We start from the raw sequence: 18,128 nt of genomic DNA on the forward strand, positions 1-18,128 counted from the left end.
CTTTACTGACAGCATCTGCACAGAAATAGCATATGAGTGAGTACGGCTGTAGGAGAAAGGGGAAGAGCCCCCAGCACCTGAACTGGATAAAGGGCTGTGAAGGGGCAGAGCAGAGTGGTCTTAGTCATTGGAAGTCTCATTTTTCAGACTTTTCTGAATTTTCTATAGCTCTTAGGCTTGTGAAAACGGAAACTTTTCCTTTATAAGCTTGTGTATCAAGAATGTCCTGTTTCCTTAGCAAAGACTGATCTGCTTTATCCTGATCAGTAGATTACTGCGTTAAGTAAAAGCCTTTCCTGCTTCCTTTCAATTCACTGCATCTTTGAAATAAGAAGTTGGAATTTTTCTCACCTAACAAGGCCTGCAATGTCGAATTGGATTGCATCTGTGTGTTGGTGCGTGTCTGGGATAGTCATGCCTGAATAACACAAAAATGAACCTTTTCTTCCCGGGAAAACCCAACTTACTTTCACTGACAGTGTTTTAACTACTCTTCTTCTTTACTACAGGTAACCGGTTTTTCCTTATGGTCAATAAAGCATCTGGCTGATGAGCAGGGTGGAGAGGCCCGCGGGGGCGCAGGCGCAGACCTGGGAACTGGAGGACGATGATATGGCCGAAGGCGATTTAGGGTACGGCCTTGGAAGAAGGCCCGGTGGTGTTTATGAAGTGCAAATTTCACCTTTATTTACATCTAGAAAAAGACCAGATGAAAGGAACTTTAGCCCTCCCCCATTTCCAGGAAAAGGGGAAGAAAGAAGTGGTGCTGTTTCTCAATATTCCAGGCCTAAGGGCTTGCAAGATACACACCCCTTCAGGCCCAGAACCTCCCGTCACAGACGACAGAGCAGCCCCGGTAAGGATGCCTGGTGCTCTCTTCCTCCTTCTCCTCCTCTCCTGTGAATTTTAGTGCTTCCACCCTTCCAGCACATGGAAATGGGTCAGCAGAGTGGATTTGAGAACTTTATCTTTCTTCATCTCTGGAGATTGGTGATGGTTCAAAAGTAATCGATGCTTCTATTTCCAAGAATTGTTCAAATTGTGAAGTACACTAGTTATTCTGTGTTAATACATAGTGATATCAGTACACAATTACCTACCTTGCCTTTTTGGTGACATAGTGGTACACTTCATTTATCCTTTATTTCTTATGCAACACATATTTATTGGGTCTGGGACAGTTCTAAGCTCTGAGAGTAACATCACTGAAAAGATAGCCAAAGGCCCTAATGTCATGGAGTTTGCACTCTAGTAGAGGAGACAGAAAATAAACCCACAAATCAGCAGCTATATAACATCAAGCGGTGGTAAGTGAAGGGATAGTGAGTGATTGGAGGGCCGGGGCACCACTATTTTAGGCAAGGGTCAGGGAGGCCTCTGGAAGGAGGTGACATTTGAGCACCCCAAGCCTGGTGCTTATCTGGGGAAGGAGTGTCACCGGCCAAACACACATACTTCTGTTTATCATAGGGATGTTACGAAATTCTCAAAAATTATCAAAACGAAATTAACCTCAATTTATTATAATTAAAAACAGATTATCCCTTACATTAAGGAAAGAGTAAAGCTCAGAATCATCCTGTGGTAGAATGACGCAAGTCGGAGGGGACTGGGGACCCGTGGGTGAGTGCGTGTCTGTGCTGTGGCACAGCTGTCCCGAGGCTGAGTCTTCTGTAATCCACGTTGTAAAACATCCCCACCAAAGTGCAGCAAACACAAATTAGAACAGCGCAAAAATGGTTTAAGAAACCTGGTTTCAGATTTACAAACAACTGTGGTAGCTGGGGAATCTACCCTCATCCCTCAAAATCCTTCAAGTTAGGGTGGGATAAATTATACATTTTTCTTCCAAGTCCTTAGAGCAGGGGTGTCAAACTCATTTTCACTGGGGGCCACATCAACCTCCCCATTGCCTTCAAAGGGCTGAATGTAATTTTAGGACTGTATAAATGTAACTATCCCTCAACTAGGGACAGGAGCTCGGCGCTGCCGCCAGGTAGAAAACAAGGTGCCCGTCGGACAAAACAAGGTGGAGGGCCGGATTCGGCCTGCGGGCCTTGTGTTTGCCACCTGTGCCTTAGAGAGTATACACTGTTTTGGAAGCAAGATGTTGAAAACTGAACACGATGCTCAGGTGCCTTTGTAAAAACATGGGGAAAACACTGGGATGGAAACAAGATGTAACAGTAATAGAATGAGCTCTTGTTTTGTTGTCTTGTGCACTTGTGTCTTTTTATCAAAGTTGACCTGACCATAGATAAGAATATTGTGCAAATTTCCTAATAGGTGATTTCCAAATTACCAGAAATTTAATGGTTTAAAACAACACAAATTTATTATCTTACAGCTCTATAGATCAGACATCGTAAACAGGGCTCACTGAGCTAAAATCAGGGTGCCAGCAGGGCCACACTCCTGGAGGCTCTCAGAGAGAAGTTGCCGCCTGTGGTCCCCTTCCTCCATCCTCAAAGCCAGCAATGGCCGGTCTTCTTGTGCTGCATCAGTCTGACACTGACTCTCTTGCCTCTTCTTTCATTTATAAGGACCTCTGAGTACCTTGGACCCACCTGGGTAATCCAGGATAATCTTCATCTCTAAATAGTAATTTAATCCCATCTGTAAAGTCCTTTTTGCCGTGTATTCACAGGTTAGGGGGATTAAGATGTGGACATCTTTGAGAGCCATTATTCTGCCTACCACAAGTACTAATTAAACAGAACTCGTCATTGTCCATACAGTGTCACTTTGTCCCTCTTTGGAATGCTGTATCATCAGAGTAAAACCATGATTTAGATTTGCCTTGGATACTGGCATGTTGAGGAAAGTTCAAAATAGCAAAGAAATTGTTTTCAGAAAATTTTAACATCCTTCAAAATATTCTTTCTAATTTTTTTCTTCATTTACTTTTTTTAAAAATTTTTATTGTTATTCAATTACAGTTGTATGCCTTTTCTCCCCATCCCTCCACCCCACCCCAGCTGAACCCACCTCCACCCTCCCTCTTGGTTTTGTCCATGTGTCCTTTATATTCATTTACTTCTTTTTGTCTTGCTTGTAATTTAGCACTTTAGGATTGTTATGGCCTCTGAGACCACAGTGAAAGTGAAGCCCTGGAGAGCTCGGTTTCATGTCTCAACAGGAGACTTCTAGTCATTCTCTTTGAGAAGAAAATAAATTCAGGTTATTTCTTAGTTATTCATATCACTGTACTGATCACACTTAAGCCAAACACCAAAATTTATTTATTTCACTCACCAACATTCATGTATTGTTCTCTTTTCTTGTATTGTGTTTGTATGTAACTAACCAATTTTTTAACAAGTTTTATTTTAGAGTCCTTTTTAAAAGTCTTTCTACTCAACGTATATGTGTCTTCATTTGTGAAATATTTTAAGCTACCTATTTTTGTCATTATTTGGTTTATTACAATTCTTTTTGCTTTGCAATTTAGTGGAAGTTGATATTTGATAATTTGTAAACAAATTATTTAACTAGTTAAAGAAAATATGTTTTTTTCCTTAATAGATTCTAATTCAGAATTATCAAGCGTAGAATTAAAGCAACGTCTTGACGAAACATTAGAGGTAGGTACTCTGGCAAATATAAAAATTCTCTTGTGAGCAGAAGTCCATTGGTAGGTATTTGGTTTAAGTAGTACTAAAATTGTATGGAAGGCAAATGTTGGCTGTCCAGGTATTCTCGACGAGCCACAGGGTAAACGTATGGGCTACCCTCCTCAGGTGTGTATCCTCCTCATCTCTCTATGTAAACATGCCCCCCGGTTCTCCTTTTACCCCATTCACTTCTCTAATCTCCTGGAGAAATAGTCATCACTTCCTTCCATCTGTCTCCCCTGTATACATAGCCAGAAAGAACCTGACTTAATTTAACCTCTTTGAGGTCAAAAGGCCAGAAAGTATCCCAGGTGGTCCAGCCTGTTGGGAGTGGGTGTTTCTGTGAGGGACACCTGTCCTGTGGGAAACAGGAAGCCCATCTTAGTGTATGTCCCTCGTGTGTATTTGGGACTTTGGTTTTTTTAAATATTTTATTTATTTATTTTTAGATACAGCAGAAGGAAAGGAGAAAGAGAGGGAAACATTAGTGTGAGGTTGCTTCTCATGCGCCCCCTACTGGGGACTTGGCCCACAACCCAGGCATGTGCCCTGACTGGGAATCAAACTGGCAACCCTTTGGTTTGCAGGCCAGCACTCAATCCACTGAGCTAGCCAGGGCTGTCTGTGACTCTTTGAAAGCTGCTGTAACAAATTACCACACACTGGGGGCTTAAAACAACGGAGATGTATTCTCTCAGTTCTGGAGACTAGAAGTCGGAAATCAAGGTATTGGGGGTCCATATTCCCTGAGAGGACTTGAGAAGGACTCTTTGCCTCTTCCTAGCCTCTGGTAGTTGTCCCCAACAATCCTTGTCCTTGGCATTCCTTGGCTTGTGGCTGCATCACTCCAGTCTCTGGCGTCATCTGGCCTTCTCCCCTATGTGTCTGTGTCCAAGTAGTTCTCATTTTATAAGGACACCAGTGATTGAATTGGGACTTAGCTTAACCCAGTCTGATCTCATTTTAACTTCATTAAATCTGTAAAGACCCTATTGCCAAATAAGGTCACATTCACAGTCCCAGGAGTTAGAATCTAAACATTTCTTTTGGGGGGACACAATTCAGCCCATAATAATTATTGGAGCTGTGTGAATGACCATGTGCTTATTTTATGTGCCCTAAGGACTTTTTTCTTTTTTTGGCAGATCCTTAGCTGTGTGGCCTAGGAGGGTAAAAGCAAAAGATTTGGGCTTCGAGTTACAAATAGCACCTGATAGTGAGGCTCTCAGTTGTGGCCTGTCTGGTCCACTTATAGAGCCTGTAGGAATTCCCAACCTCTTTTATAAGGTCAGAGTGCTTTGAGTCAAACTGCATTTTGAACTTACGTGAAGACTGCTCACCAAATTGATCCTTTGGCATTGCATATCTTGCAGATAAGAAGACTGATTTTATTTCTTTCCTCAGGAGGTAGAAATTTTAAAAACTGAGCTTGAGGCATCTCAAAGACAGCTTGAAGGTAAAGAGGAAGCACTGAAAATCCTTCAAAGCATGGTAAGAAGTTGTTTGAAAACTTCCATCACTTTCACATTCCAATACTGATTCGTATGGTTTAGCTTTTAAAACAAAAGCAGCAATGCTTGATATAATTCCATTTCTTTTTGAGATTTAGATTTTCTAATAGCTTTATTGAGGTATAATTTCCATGCTACAAAACTCACTCGTTTTGAGCATGCAATTCATTTTTACTAAACTTAGAGTTGTGCAACCATCGCCACAATCTAATTTTAGAATGTTTTCAACACTCCAGAAAGGAACCTCTTACACATTAGCAAGTCACTCCCCATTCCCATCTCTGATCTACTTTCTGTGTTATAGATTTGCCTTTTCTATTTCATGTAGATAGAATCATACAATGTGTCCAGATTCTTTTAGTTCACGTGTTTTTGAGGTTCGAGCATGGTGCTGCATGTCAGCACTTTCTTCCTTTTTATTGACAACTCATGTTCCATTGTACAAATGTAGCACTTTTTTTGTTTATTTTGTTTATCTGTTCACCAGTTGATGGGCATTTGGGTTTCCACTTTTTGGCCGTTCTGAATAATAGTACTATGAATGTTTTTGTACAAGTCTTTGTATAGAAAACCCTTTCATGCATTCTCACCTTCATTGGGAAGGAGCCAAACCAAGATCTTCTGACTTTTGAACTATCGAATGCTCCACAAAAAAGTGGTCTCTGGAAATTCTGACCTCAAATTAATTTTCTATTGCCTTAAAATAAAAATGTGAACTTGAACCCTGTCTGGTGTGGCTCAGTTGGTTGGAGTGTCATCCTGTGCACCGAAAGGTCATGGGTTTAAAAAAAAATACATATATATATAATTTGGGAGAGAGAAAAAACATTAATTAGTTGCTTCTCCAATGGGCTCTGACCAGGAATTGAACCTGCAACCTTTTGGCGTAGAGGAGGACACTCCAACTAACTGAGCCTTGGGGGCCAGGGCCTGTAAGTTTGACTCCCGATCAGGGCATACACCTAGGTTGCAGGTTTGGTCCCCAGGGGTGCATAAGGGAGGCAACCTATAGATGTTTTTCTCTCATATTGATGTCTCTTCTCTTTTCCCTTCCCTCTCCTCCCCTTCCCTGCCCTCTCCTTCCTTCATTCCTCTCCCTTCCCCTTCCCTCTCCCTTCCTTCTTCTCCCAAATTAATAAATGTATCCTTGAGTGAGGATTTAAAAAAATGTGAACTTCATTGTGCACATAGGAGTGATTAGAAAATTAATTTATACTGATATGATTTTTATTTTTCTTAGGCAATATTTGGCAAAGCCACAAGTCATACCCAGGTGTTACTTCAAAAAACTATGGAACAAAAGAGATCCTTGGAGAAGGTATTTGCATTTTTAGCTTAGACTTATTTAATCCAATAATCTTTCAAATAGAATTTCCTTAAAGGTCACCTTACTAAAGGATTTGTCATTTGTACATACCGCCTGCTAGGTGTCCTTCAACTTTATACGGTTCCTTCCCTTTTGAAGTTTATAATCCAAAACAGGTTGTCAAATGGGCAAAGAATTAAGGTTTCTTTTATTTCCCTATTTTAAGGTAGTAGGAAGCCTGCCAAGTTGATACTTCCTATTTTTCTTCTTTTCTTCCTCTGCTTCCAGAGACTGCCTCTGAGTTCTGACCGCCTCATCTTCACTGAAAAGGCAGTTAGGAATCACCTCGAAGGTCACGTGCCTTCTGTGCCTGTCGTACCCTCCCTTGCTGGGACGGCCCTGGCTCCAGACTTCCAGGAGTGTATTTTGCTCGTGGAGTCTGCATGGGTTGAGGGTGGGGATGATGAGAAACCTAGGTTTGGACCAGCAAATTTTTAAGCTAAACAATTTGAAATTTCTCCTATAATAAGTAAGCTTTGGCAAAGCCCTTTTGAGTGCTAAAGAGGCATGCTATATGGGCTTACAAATGTCACAGACTTTTTGTCTTTTTCCCTCTTTATTCTATTTCTATGAAATGATATGAAATGATTTATTTCAGCTATTCACACTGTCCTGAAGTAATTTTGTAAAATTTTCCATGAAAGTGCTATTTTCTCTCTATAGGAACTGAATGCCTTACAGTGGAAAATGGAATTTGATCAGAATAGATTTAAAAATATAGAGGAATCTTGGACCCAAAAGTATGACAGGTTTGTATATTATTATTCCATCATTTTTCTTTGCAAATCTTTCAAGTGTGTGTAATTCAAATGTAGCTTAGACTTTCTTCTTTGAGCTAACTGTAAATACTATAACACTCTTATTGCTTATCCGCTTGCCAGCTCCATGTCTTTGCTAGTTGTAATTTTCTTCTTAAAAATATAAAATATAAACAGTATTTTCAAATACAGTATAAGAGTCATTGCTTTCCAAGTTATCTTAGCATTGACACTATTTTTTCAAACAAAATCTTTTGAGCAACTCTTTCATTAGTGTGATTTTAATAACTTTAAATTTTAACATGTGCTTTTTATAAGATCGGTCATTCGGAAATTGATTTGATACCTTGGGTTATACACGGCTTTATTACCTAAATTTTAAATTTATTATTTCCTGACTTCTCATTTGAGACAATGGAAGGTTTACAGAAGACTTTTAAGAACAATACAAAGAATTCTTATATAACTTCCACAAAGATTGCCCACATTTTGATCCTTTACCACATTTGCTTTATCGTTCTTTCTCTTTGTAGTTGAATATATAGACAGAATTTTTTCTGAACCATAAGAGTAAGTTGCAGGGACATTCTCTTTTAAAACCATAAAATAATTATGAAAACCAACAGTTTATTAATTTATAGACCTTATTTATATTTGCTAATTATCCTAATAATGCCCCATAGCAAAAGAGAAGAAAAAAATTGCCCCTGTTCAGGATCTAATGCCGAATGATACATTGCATTTGGTTGTCAAGTCTAAGCTTTAGTGTCCTTTTCTACGAAACAATTCTTCAGTGTTTCTTTGTCCTTTATAACTTTGGTAGTTTTTGAGGAGGATAGGCCAGTTATTTTGTAGAAGGACCTACAGTGGGGATGTCTGTGCTTCCGGATCAAATGCAGGTTAGGTGTTTTGGGCAGGATTACCACCGACGCAATGTTGTATTCTCGGTGCGTAAGTTCGGGAGGCATGAGATGTTGCTTTGTCCCATTCCTAGGGGGTGAATTTCCATCACTTGGTGTGGGTGTGGCATCTGCCCTCGTTCTATACCGCAGTCACAATTTCTCCCTTGTGATTACTGAGCATTTTGTGGGGAGGCACTTTATATAAATATACTGTTACTCATCAGATTCTCACCCACTGGTTTTTACATCCACTGATCATTCTGCCTGAAGCAGTTGTTATCGTGATGGTTGCCAAATGGCAACTTGGGAACTCCATCATTCCTTCTACAACTGTTGGCATCTTACTGTAATAAAGTTTTTCTTTTCCTTTTTTTTTTGTGTGTATATGAATATGAACTCATGGATTCTTGCATTATTCAGTGGATTAAAGCTATTACTATCTTAATTTCTTCTGATGCCTACAATTTTTCAACTTTGGTCAATGGGAGTACCATCAAACTGGTTTTTGTGGCTTTTTGACACCCTTCTATCATTCCTTTAGCACTTTCTTGCTTTCTGGTGCAAGACATTCTAGTCCAGAATGCATATAATATTAGGCATTTCTTCAAGGAGCCCTTGATCCTTTTAGTGGGGAATGGTTTTTGGAAGTCAACGTCTGAGCACTAGGTAAGCTCATTGCTACCGGGGAGTCACTGCTAGAAGGTCCTTTCAGGGAACAGAGCTGGAAAACACACACACACACCTCTTCTATCTGTCATCCCTCTGCCATCTGTCTGTTTAGTATCTCGTCTGCCAATCTATTAAAAACCCTGAGTTCATACCTGTTTTTCCAATTCCAGGCCACCATCATGTTAGCTTTGCCCCTTTCCACATTTGTAACTCCCACAGTGAGAAACCTGGCTCCCATTACCCAATATATTTACTTATTTTTCCATCATAAACTATGCAGAAAGTAGCTTTAGAATGCTATACATGCCATTGTAAAATCAAACCTACTAACCAGAGTCCAATACTTGTATATAGTTTTTTCCTAGCCTAAGGGAATAAAAATCCTGTGTTCAAAAGTTATGTGACTGTTTTTTCTTTTTTCTCTTTAATATGGTCATGCTATTCATTTAAGATAATTTATTTCAGTTTGTATGCTATTTTAAGGGTTTTTTTTTTTTTTACCATGCTTGTTGATTTACTTCTTTTGTTTTTGTTTTTAATCCTTACCTAAGGATATGTTTATTGATTTTAGAGAGAGAGGAAGGAGAGAGAGAGCGAGGGAGAGGGAGAGAAACTTTGATGTGAGAGAAGAACATCAATTGGCTGTCTCCTGTATGCACCCCAACTAGGGATTGAACCCGCAACCTAGGTACATGCCCTGACCAGGAATCAAACCCGCAACCTTTCGGTGTATGGGACAGTGCTCCAGCCAACTGAACCACCTGGCTAGGGATATTTTATTTATTTTTGACTTTGTGAAACAATGACATGCTTTCAAAAGTCAGAAGTCATCAGAAGGCTATATTCAGAGAGGTGTCATTCTCCCCACCACCCGCTCTCCCCCATTCCCCGCTCTCCCCCATTCCCAACCTCCTGCCGGCCTTCATTCCCCTCTCCATCTGCAGATGCCCACTCTTACTACTTTCTGATTTATCCTTCCTGTGCTTCTGTTCGCACAAAGGGGCAGATATTTATGTTTTCTTATTTTCCCTTCTTTCTTATACAAAAGATAATTTACTGTAAATATTCTTTTGCACTTTGGTTTTTCCATTTAATAATATATCCTGGAAATCCCTCCAATGTGTAGATGTGCCATGTGTAGTGAACTCAGCCATTCTCCTACATGTAGGCACTTAGACTGTTTCTGCATTTTTGCAAGTATACACAATACCGCAGTCAATAACCTTGACATGTATACATTGTGTTGTTGGAGATGTATTTTTTTCAGAATGATTTCTTAGAAGTATAATTGCTGGGTCAGAAGTAAATGAATGTATAGATTTATTAGATGTTGCCAAACCCCTCTCTATAAGGCTTCTAGCACTTTGCATTCCGACCAGCCACCCAGGAGAGTGTCTGTTTCCCCACAGCTTCATGAAGAGGATATATTATATGGTTTAATTTTTTAATGTTTTTAAAAATTATTTTATTGTTGTTCAATTACAGTTGTCTGTAATTACATTTTCTCCCCACCCTTACCCCCCACCCCATCCAAAGCCACGTCCCTCCCTTGCTTCCACCATCCCCCTTGGTTTTGTCCATGTGTCCTTTATGGTAGTTTCTGAAAACCCTTCTCCCTACTATCCCTACCCCCCTCCCCTCTGGCTGTTAGATTGTTCTTAATTTCAGTGACTCTGGTTATATTTTGTTTGCTTTTTTCTTTTGTTGATTATGTTCTAGTTAAAGGTGAGATCATGTGGTATTTGTCCCTCACCGCCTGGCTTATTTCACTCAGCATAATGCTCTCTAGTTCCATCCATGCTGTCACAAAGGGTATAAGCTCCTTCTTTCTCTCTGCTGCGTATAATTCCATTGTGTAAATGTACCGTAGTGTTTTGATCCACTCATTTGCTGATGGGCACTTAGGTTGCTTCCAGCACTTGGCTATTGTAAATTGTGCTGCTATGAACATTGGGGTGCATAGGTTCTTTTGGATTGGTGTTTCAGGGCTCTTAGGGTATAAACCCAGCAGTGGAATCGCTGGGTCAAAAGGCAGTTCCATTTTTAGTTTTTTGAGTAAATTCCATCCTGTTTCCACAGTGGCTGCACCAGACTGCATTCCCACCAACAGTGCACTAGGGTTCCATTTTCTCCACATCCTCTCCAACATTTGTTTGTTGATTTGTTTATGTTGGCCATTCTGACCAGTGTGAGGTGGTATCTCATCGTGGTTTTAATTTGCATCTCTCTGATGGCTAGTGATGCTGAGTATCTTTTCATGTGTCTCTGGACCCTCTGTATGTCCTCCTTGGAGAAGTGTCTGTTCAAGTCCTTTACCCATTTTTTAATTGGGTTGTTTGTCTTCCTGGAGTGGAGTCGTGTGAATTCTTTATATATTTTGGAGATCAAACCCTTGTCTGAGGTATCATTGGCAAATATGTTTTCCCATATGGGTGGTTCTCTTTTCATTTTAATGCTGTTTTCTTTAGCCATGCAGAAGCTTTTTAATTTGATGAGGTCCCATTTGTTTATTCTTTCCTTTATGTCCCTTGCTTTAGGGGACATGTCTGTGAAGATGTTGCTGCATGGAATGTCTGAGATTTTCCTGCCAAAGTTTTCCTCTAGGACTTTTGTGGTGTTACGACTTATATTTAAGTCTTTTATCCACCTTGAATTTATTTTTGTGTATGGTGTAAATTGGTGATCGAGTTTCATTTTTTTGCATGTAGCTGTCCAGATCTCCCAACACCATTTGTTTAAGAGGCTATTTTTGCTCCATTTTATGCTTCTTCCCCCTTTGTCAAATATTAACTGACCAGAGAGACTTGGGTTTATTTCTGGGCTCTCTGTTCTGTTCCATTGGTCTATGTGCCTGTTTTTATGCCAGTACCAGGCTGTTTTGATTACAGAGTGGCCTTGTAATACAGTTTGATATCAGGTATTGTGATCCCTCCTGCTTTGTTCTTCTTTCTCAAAATTGCTATAGCTATTTGGGGTCGTTTATGGTTCCCTATAAATTTCTGAAATGTTTGTATATGGTTTTTTGATAGTGTTGTTTACCTAATTTGTTGATACGTTACCTTTTCAGATACTCATCAATTAAGCAGAGTTGGCAGAAGATAATTTATTATGAGGTCTGCACAAAATTAGTTAGCCAGATAGCAAAGTTAATACACTTTTTAAAGATTTTATTTATTTATTTTTAGAGAGAGAGGAAGGAGGGGAGAGAGGGAGGGAGAGAAACATCAATATACGGTTGCCTCCTGCATGTCCTGGACTGGAGACCGGGCCCACAACCCAGGCATGCTCCCCAACTGGGAATCAAACCAGCAAACCCTTGGTTCACAGGCCGGCACTCAATCCACTGAGCCACATATCCAAGGCCAAAGTTAATGCATTTGACGGAGTAGTTTTTTTTTTTAAATTACAGTTTATAAAGTAATTAATAAAGTAATTTAAGTGAGTCTAATAAAATGTTTGCAAGCGTCTGAAGAATGTCCTCTCATAACATTAGAGCCAATTAGGATTCATTTGGAAACTCATCTAGAGTTACTAAGAAGTGGTTGTGTTAACAAAGTTGCTTTATTTCTCAAGGGCTATAGGCATCCTGTGTTAGAGCCTGATTTCATATTGTATGCACTTGTTAATCATAGAAACAAAATGCCTGAGATTTGCATTTAGTTTTAATGGGGAAACTTTAACTTCATGACCACAGTTTTAATGATCTGCGGCCAGTCCTGAGCACAGCATATAACATCTTGCCCAAACATCGCTACAAAATGTTTTAATAAGTATTTTATTTAGTCATAAAATGACCAATCTGTCTGCTCGTTTTAATTACAAAAAAAATTTTGTACCTTGGCTGGTGTGACTCAGTGGATTGAGCACCAGACTGTGAACCGAAAGGTCACCGGTTTGAATCCCAGTCAGGGCACATGCCTGGGTTGCAGCCAGTTCCAAATTGTGGGTGTGCGGGAGGCAGCTGATCCATGTATCTCTTGTACAACAATGTTTCTCTCCTTCCCTTTCTGACTTCCTCTCTCTCTAAAAACAAAATAGATAAAAAATCTTTAAATTAAAAAAAAATTGTTTAAGACTTTGATGTTGGGCAATTTAGGAACTCTCGTAATTCCAATTTTTAGTCAATAGACAAAGCTTCATATGTGTCTTTTATGCTGGTTTTTAAAGGAAGCCTTCATATGTTGGTAGTCAAATGGTTACTAAGTTAAATGAAGACTTAAGTAAAGAGAATGAGTATTTAAATGGATGCCTGACAGGTATTTTTGGGTTTGATTCTTCCTGAGCTAGACAGAAAAGTTTAGAGTATGTTCAAAACCTTTCCACATTCCTTTAAATTGTCTTTATTTTATGACACATATAAATTCTAGACTTCTTTGAAATAGGAAAAATTATATTTAAGTTTTTGTGCTTGAATTATGGAATTAAAGTGTACTTCTTAGTTAAGTACAAAGTGCTTATGTTTTGGTTATGTGGAGGGTACTTTTTTCCAGGCTGAAATGTGAAAGCGCAGTCCTCAAGGAAACTTTGAAACTAAAAACAGAAGAGATTAAAATGCTGAAGTCTGAAAATGCAAGTAAGTAAAGAGTGGTATTTTAATGGCCCTTTTAAAATATTACGTTAGAAGGTTCATTTATACAGACTATGCTTAGAACACACATGTCAACGGAGAGAAAGCATTAGTATTTCTAAGTAACATATTTTGAGGTGAATAGAAAAAATGCATCATTTAGGTTTTTTTAATTAAAAAAACTTTTTTAAAGATGAAATTCACATAACAAAATTGCTATTTAAAAGTGAACAATTTAGCCCTGGCTTGGTAGCAGTTGATTAGAACATCGTCCTGATACACCAAGGTTGCGGATTTGATCCCCAGTCAGGGCCCATACCAGAATCAACCAATGAGTGCATACATAAGTGGAACAACAAATTGATATTTCTTGCTCTCCTTCTCCCCCATCCCCCCTCTCTCTAAATCAATACATTTTAAAAAGTGAACAATTCAATTGGTAATTATAAAATAGTCACAGGAAAGTAAGTAAAGCATAGGAAATATAGTCAATAACATCATAATAATTATGTTTGGTACTAGTTGGGGTACTGGAAATGTCATGGGGAGTGTTATGTAGCGTATATGATTGTTTAACCATTAAGCTGCACACCCAAAACCAATACGTAACAAAAAAATAACTTTAAAAAAGCGAACAATCCGTAACATTCACAATGTTGTGCAACCATCTAGTTCGATAACATTTCCATTCCTCCAAAATAAAACTTTGAACCTTTATCATATAGATTTTGTACTCAGTGTGAAACAAAATGGTACAGTCCCTGATATTTGAGGAACCTGAGTAGATGTATGTTTTATTGAGACACCAGTAGGAAAAGTTTATAATTGTATGGTTATTTAACATTATTTACCTTCGAAAGTGTTTTCTGTGACTTTTTCCCTAATACAATTATTCTTATTTTTTCAAGATATTATTTTTCTCTTTAAGATTTTGAAATTTGAGCCGTGGCTGGTGTGGCTCAGTGGATTGAGTGCTGGCCTGCAAACCAAAGGGTCACTGGTTCAATTGCCGATCAGGGTACATGCCTGGGTTGCGGGACAGGTCCCCAGTGGGGGCATCAATTGGATGAAAATTGCTCTTTCTCCCTCCTATCCCCTCTCTCTAAAAATAAGTAAGAATAGAGTATTTTAAATTTTTAAAAAAATATTTTAAAAATTTAAAAAGAATATTAAAGTGTTTAAAGAATATTAAGGTGATACCAACTTTTTATGAAATTTTGAGGAGATGTTGATTCTCCCTTCTAAGCAAAAACTAAAGTGGTGGCTTGAAGGGGACAAAATGAGCTCTAAACCAGGTCCTGGGCCTGAGAGAGGCTCTGTACATGCTGTAGTTGAGTGAGCTCTGGCAGTTCCCCTGGTGGGATCTGCGCACGTATGGGGCTTCTCAGTGTCAAGGGATTAGAGCAGGTGAAGATTTCTCTGTGAAGCTAGTTCTACAGACAGAAGCTGCTCATAACCACAACTCCTCCCCTTCCTTCCTACCCCCCAACCCTGCAACGCTGCAAGAGGGAAAACGTTACCATTTCCTGCTCTCCAGTAGATACCTGGGCCCTTGCTCTAAATGGTCTTCAGTCCTCTTGTGACAATTCCCAATAGGAAACTGATGTGGACTCCAGCCCCCAGGGTCACTGTGTTGTGGCTGCAACAAAGAAATTCACATGGACTACAGAAGTCCTGTGGAGAAAAAGGGACGGCATTATGACTCTCTAAGAGAGAGAGAGGGCCGCGACCCCTGGCTGGACAGGCTTTTATTGCTTTTCTGGGTACATGACATGGAGGATGGTCCTCATTTACTACCCACAGGTTCACTGTAGGTGATTACCTTTTGCAGATAACAAAGGAAAGAATGTTGCCAATTACTTCAAAGAGAAGGATGTTGCAGTCAAGGGGAAAACTGGTTGAACTGGTTACGCTCCATACTTGGGAGGTTTAGCACAGATTCTAGGAAGTAACTTTAAAGATATGCAGTAAACATCTGCTACCTCAATTCAGGGTGAGAGAGTTTTAGCAAAAGCAAGCCTCAAAGCAGCCTGGGTATAATGCAGGTTTCCCACAGGAAAGCCAATCCATGGGTTTGGCTTCCTGTGTGCCAACTCGTGCCTGTTGGTTTTCTGATAGGGCTGGGCTACATTCGCCATGCCACACAGAACAGTCCCCTATAGGATACTCTTACAGAGTTTGGATAGCTGGTATATTTGACATAATACAATGTATGAGATCCCATCATCTGGTTGTCTCACTAGCTACAAAGTCTCTGAATAATTTGCCTTTGTATGCTCTCCCTTTGAAAATGCTACAAATTTTCCAAGAGTAAATGAAGACCAGGCTTTTGTTGCAAAATTAAGATACTTCTACATTAGAAATAATAACATTTTAGATACCCACTATTCTATCAGATTTTCTGGATGGGGCCAAATTTTGTGGGCAGTGCCTGTTGTATATGCATTGCTTATAAGAAATGAGGATAGATGTTGGTGTAACAGCATTAGGTGAGGCTATAGTTGGCCCTCACAACTAACGCTTTTTTATATTGCCCTTCCTAGGTGTGAATCAACAGTATTTGGAAGCCCTTGCTATGCTTGATATCCAACAGCAGAATATGGTTCAGGAAACCACATGCAATGACAAAAGTGACTTTACAGAGGTTTCAGGTCTTGAGGTAGGTAAGCAGGTATGAAAGCTTAGCAGGATGGAAATTTCCTGTTTTCCTTTCCGCCATCACCATCTGTTACATGTTCTAGGACAGCAGCATACCTACCAGTTTGAGACTGAGAGACCCATGGTTTGCCCAGGTCAGTTCTTGTCTTGCTGGTACCATACCTTTCATGCATGACATTCTTGGACATTAAGGGACATGCTAGCCACCGCCTTCCTTTTATTCCTTATTTTATAGGTTTAGCAGAATCTGTTAGTAGGGTCTTACATTACATAATCATAGACTTTTTTTTTTTTGAGTGGACAGATGATTGTTTTTCTCATCAACATTAAAATTTAGTCATTTCTGAGAATGCAACTCTCCCTGACAGGGGCTGCCAGTGATGAGTGCCAGCTAGCAAGGCCAAGTGCAGGCACAGGAAGTCCACATGTGGATGTTAGTACTTACTTCATTAGGTCAAGTTCCCACCAAGGATTCAGAACTATATGAAACTGTGCCAGGTTAAAGGTGAAGCAGGGGAGTGAAAAGAAGGAAGGTAGAATTCCAGTATGTTTTTGTTCCAAGTAACATTCTTTCCTCATATGCATGTAATTAATCTTCACTTGGATCCTGAAACCCTTGCCTCAGCTTCCTACCGTTTTTGTTTACCTCTCTAATTTCTTTGAATCAGATGCTTGACTAGAAATGTGGGAGAGTATGTATGGGCGTGCCCCTGCATTTGTGCCCAGCTAAACTGTGTGACACTTAGTAAGGGATAATGCTTTTGGATTTCAAGCTTGCGGTCCTTGGAGCCTGCCTTTGTCATGGTCCCAGAGGGAGCCCCTGTTCCTGTGCCAAAATGGCAGCATCTGCTCAGAAAATGCTTCTTCAGCTCAAACAAGAGGTAACGGTAAAAGCTTTGGTTTTGTTTCTCTATTTTTTTTAAAGATTTTATTTATTTATATTTAGAGAGAGAGGAAGGGAGGGAGAGAGGGAGAGAAACATCAATGTGTGGTTGCCTCTCATGCACCCCCTACTGGAGAACTGGCCCGCAACCCAGGTATGTGCTCTGATTGGGAGAGTGACCCTTTGGTTTGCAGACCGGCACTCAATACACTGAGCTACACGACCCAGGGCTTTTTTCCTCTATTAATAGTAGAACAAATGGAAGTATCTGCAATTACTAGCTTCATTTTAGTAGTCATTGGTGATAGAACTTACACTTAATTTTATATAATAGCATGAACTTATAAACTATTCTATTTACATGGTTCCAGAATACATATATTACTTGGCATGACACTGTAGCCACATAAAATTGTTTGCCTAAGACTGTAGTTAATATTTCCTAAATTCTATTTCTTTTGTTCATACACGGCCCTAAAATCACTATAGAGTAGCAATTTTCATCCAATGTGCCACAAGAATTTTTAAAACATGCAATACTTGACTATTTAGTCAGAGGCACTGACCTCTTTTCCCTCAGACTGTCAAATAAAAATTACAACAGCCAGCATAACGATAGCCATACAGTGTGAGAGAATCAAAATTATACCTATTTTTGTCAGATTTGCAAAAAATATAGTTTTTGGTGTGTTGTAGAATTCTAATAATTAGCTTATATGTGCCATGAGATGAAAAAGGTTGAGTATTGCTGTATTAGAGGAAAATGTGCACTTATGTTTAGAGTTACTAGAATCCTCAACAGTGATTAATGGGGAGATAAACATGAGGCTTATTAGAAAAGCAGCAAGGTACTGTGGAAGGAGTGTTTGTACTAGCCGGATGTAGGTTTGAATGTGAGAGCCATCATTTTCTAGCTGTATGGCAAGGATAATAACCAGTCTGAAAAAAAATAGAGGAAGTAGACATATGTTTAGTGATGCCCAGCATTTAGTTAAATGATAGCTGCCATTATAATTAGGCTTTAATAACAAATACGGTGCATGGACCATAATTTAAAAAATATTTTACCTTTACTGAAGGTATGGAATTTAAAGTCTTCAGACTATATAGAAAAGCTAACAGCTAAACATTAACAATTCAGTAGGAAAAGCATAAGATTACACAGATCAGAGTCAGGGTCAACTGTATGTAGGATGTATC

The 18,128-nt window shown here is 39.4% G+C and overlaps 1 protein-coding gene across 6 annotated transcripts in view; it reads left to right on the forward strand.

The window, feature by feature from the left end:
* CCDC125 (coiled-coil domain containing 125) overlaps positions 1–18,128 on the forward strand; it is a 34,362-nt gene that overhangs the window by 6,865 nt on the left and 9,369 nt on the right. For 4 of the 6 annotated variants that reach the window (XM_053913024.2, XM_071219603.1, XM_053913036.1 and 1 more), the window contains 8 exons: positions 510–856; positions 3,526–3,584; positions 5,019–5,105; positions 6,366–6,443; positions 7,155–7,240; positions 13,311–13,393; positions 15,931–16,046; positions 16,819–16,926. In XM_053913024.2, the coding sequence (XP_053768999.1) occupies positions 550–856; positions 3,526–3,584; positions 5,019–5,105; positions 6,366–6,443; positions 7,155–7,240; positions 13,311–13,393; positions 15,931–16,046; positions 16,819–16,926 (924 nt within the window). In that variant the 5' untranslated portion in view covers positions 510–549. Of the gene's footprint in view, positions 1–29; positions 396–509; positions 857–3,525; positions 3,585–5,018; positions 5,106–6,365; positions 6,444–7,154; positions 7,241–13,310; positions 13,394–15,930; positions 16,047–16,818; positions 16,927–18,128 lie in introns of those variants that run through there. The other 2 variants (XM_053913022.2, XM_071219604.1) reach the window with 2 other exon arrangements.

This window comes from Desmodus rotundus, chromosome 1 (assembly GCF_022682495.2).
Source record: "Desmodus rotundus isolate HL8 chromosome 1, HLdesRot8A.1, whole genome shotgun sequence".
Taxonomy (NCBI): Eukaryota; Metazoa; Chordata; class Mammalia; order Chiroptera; family Phyllostomidae; genus Desmodus; species Desmodus rotundus.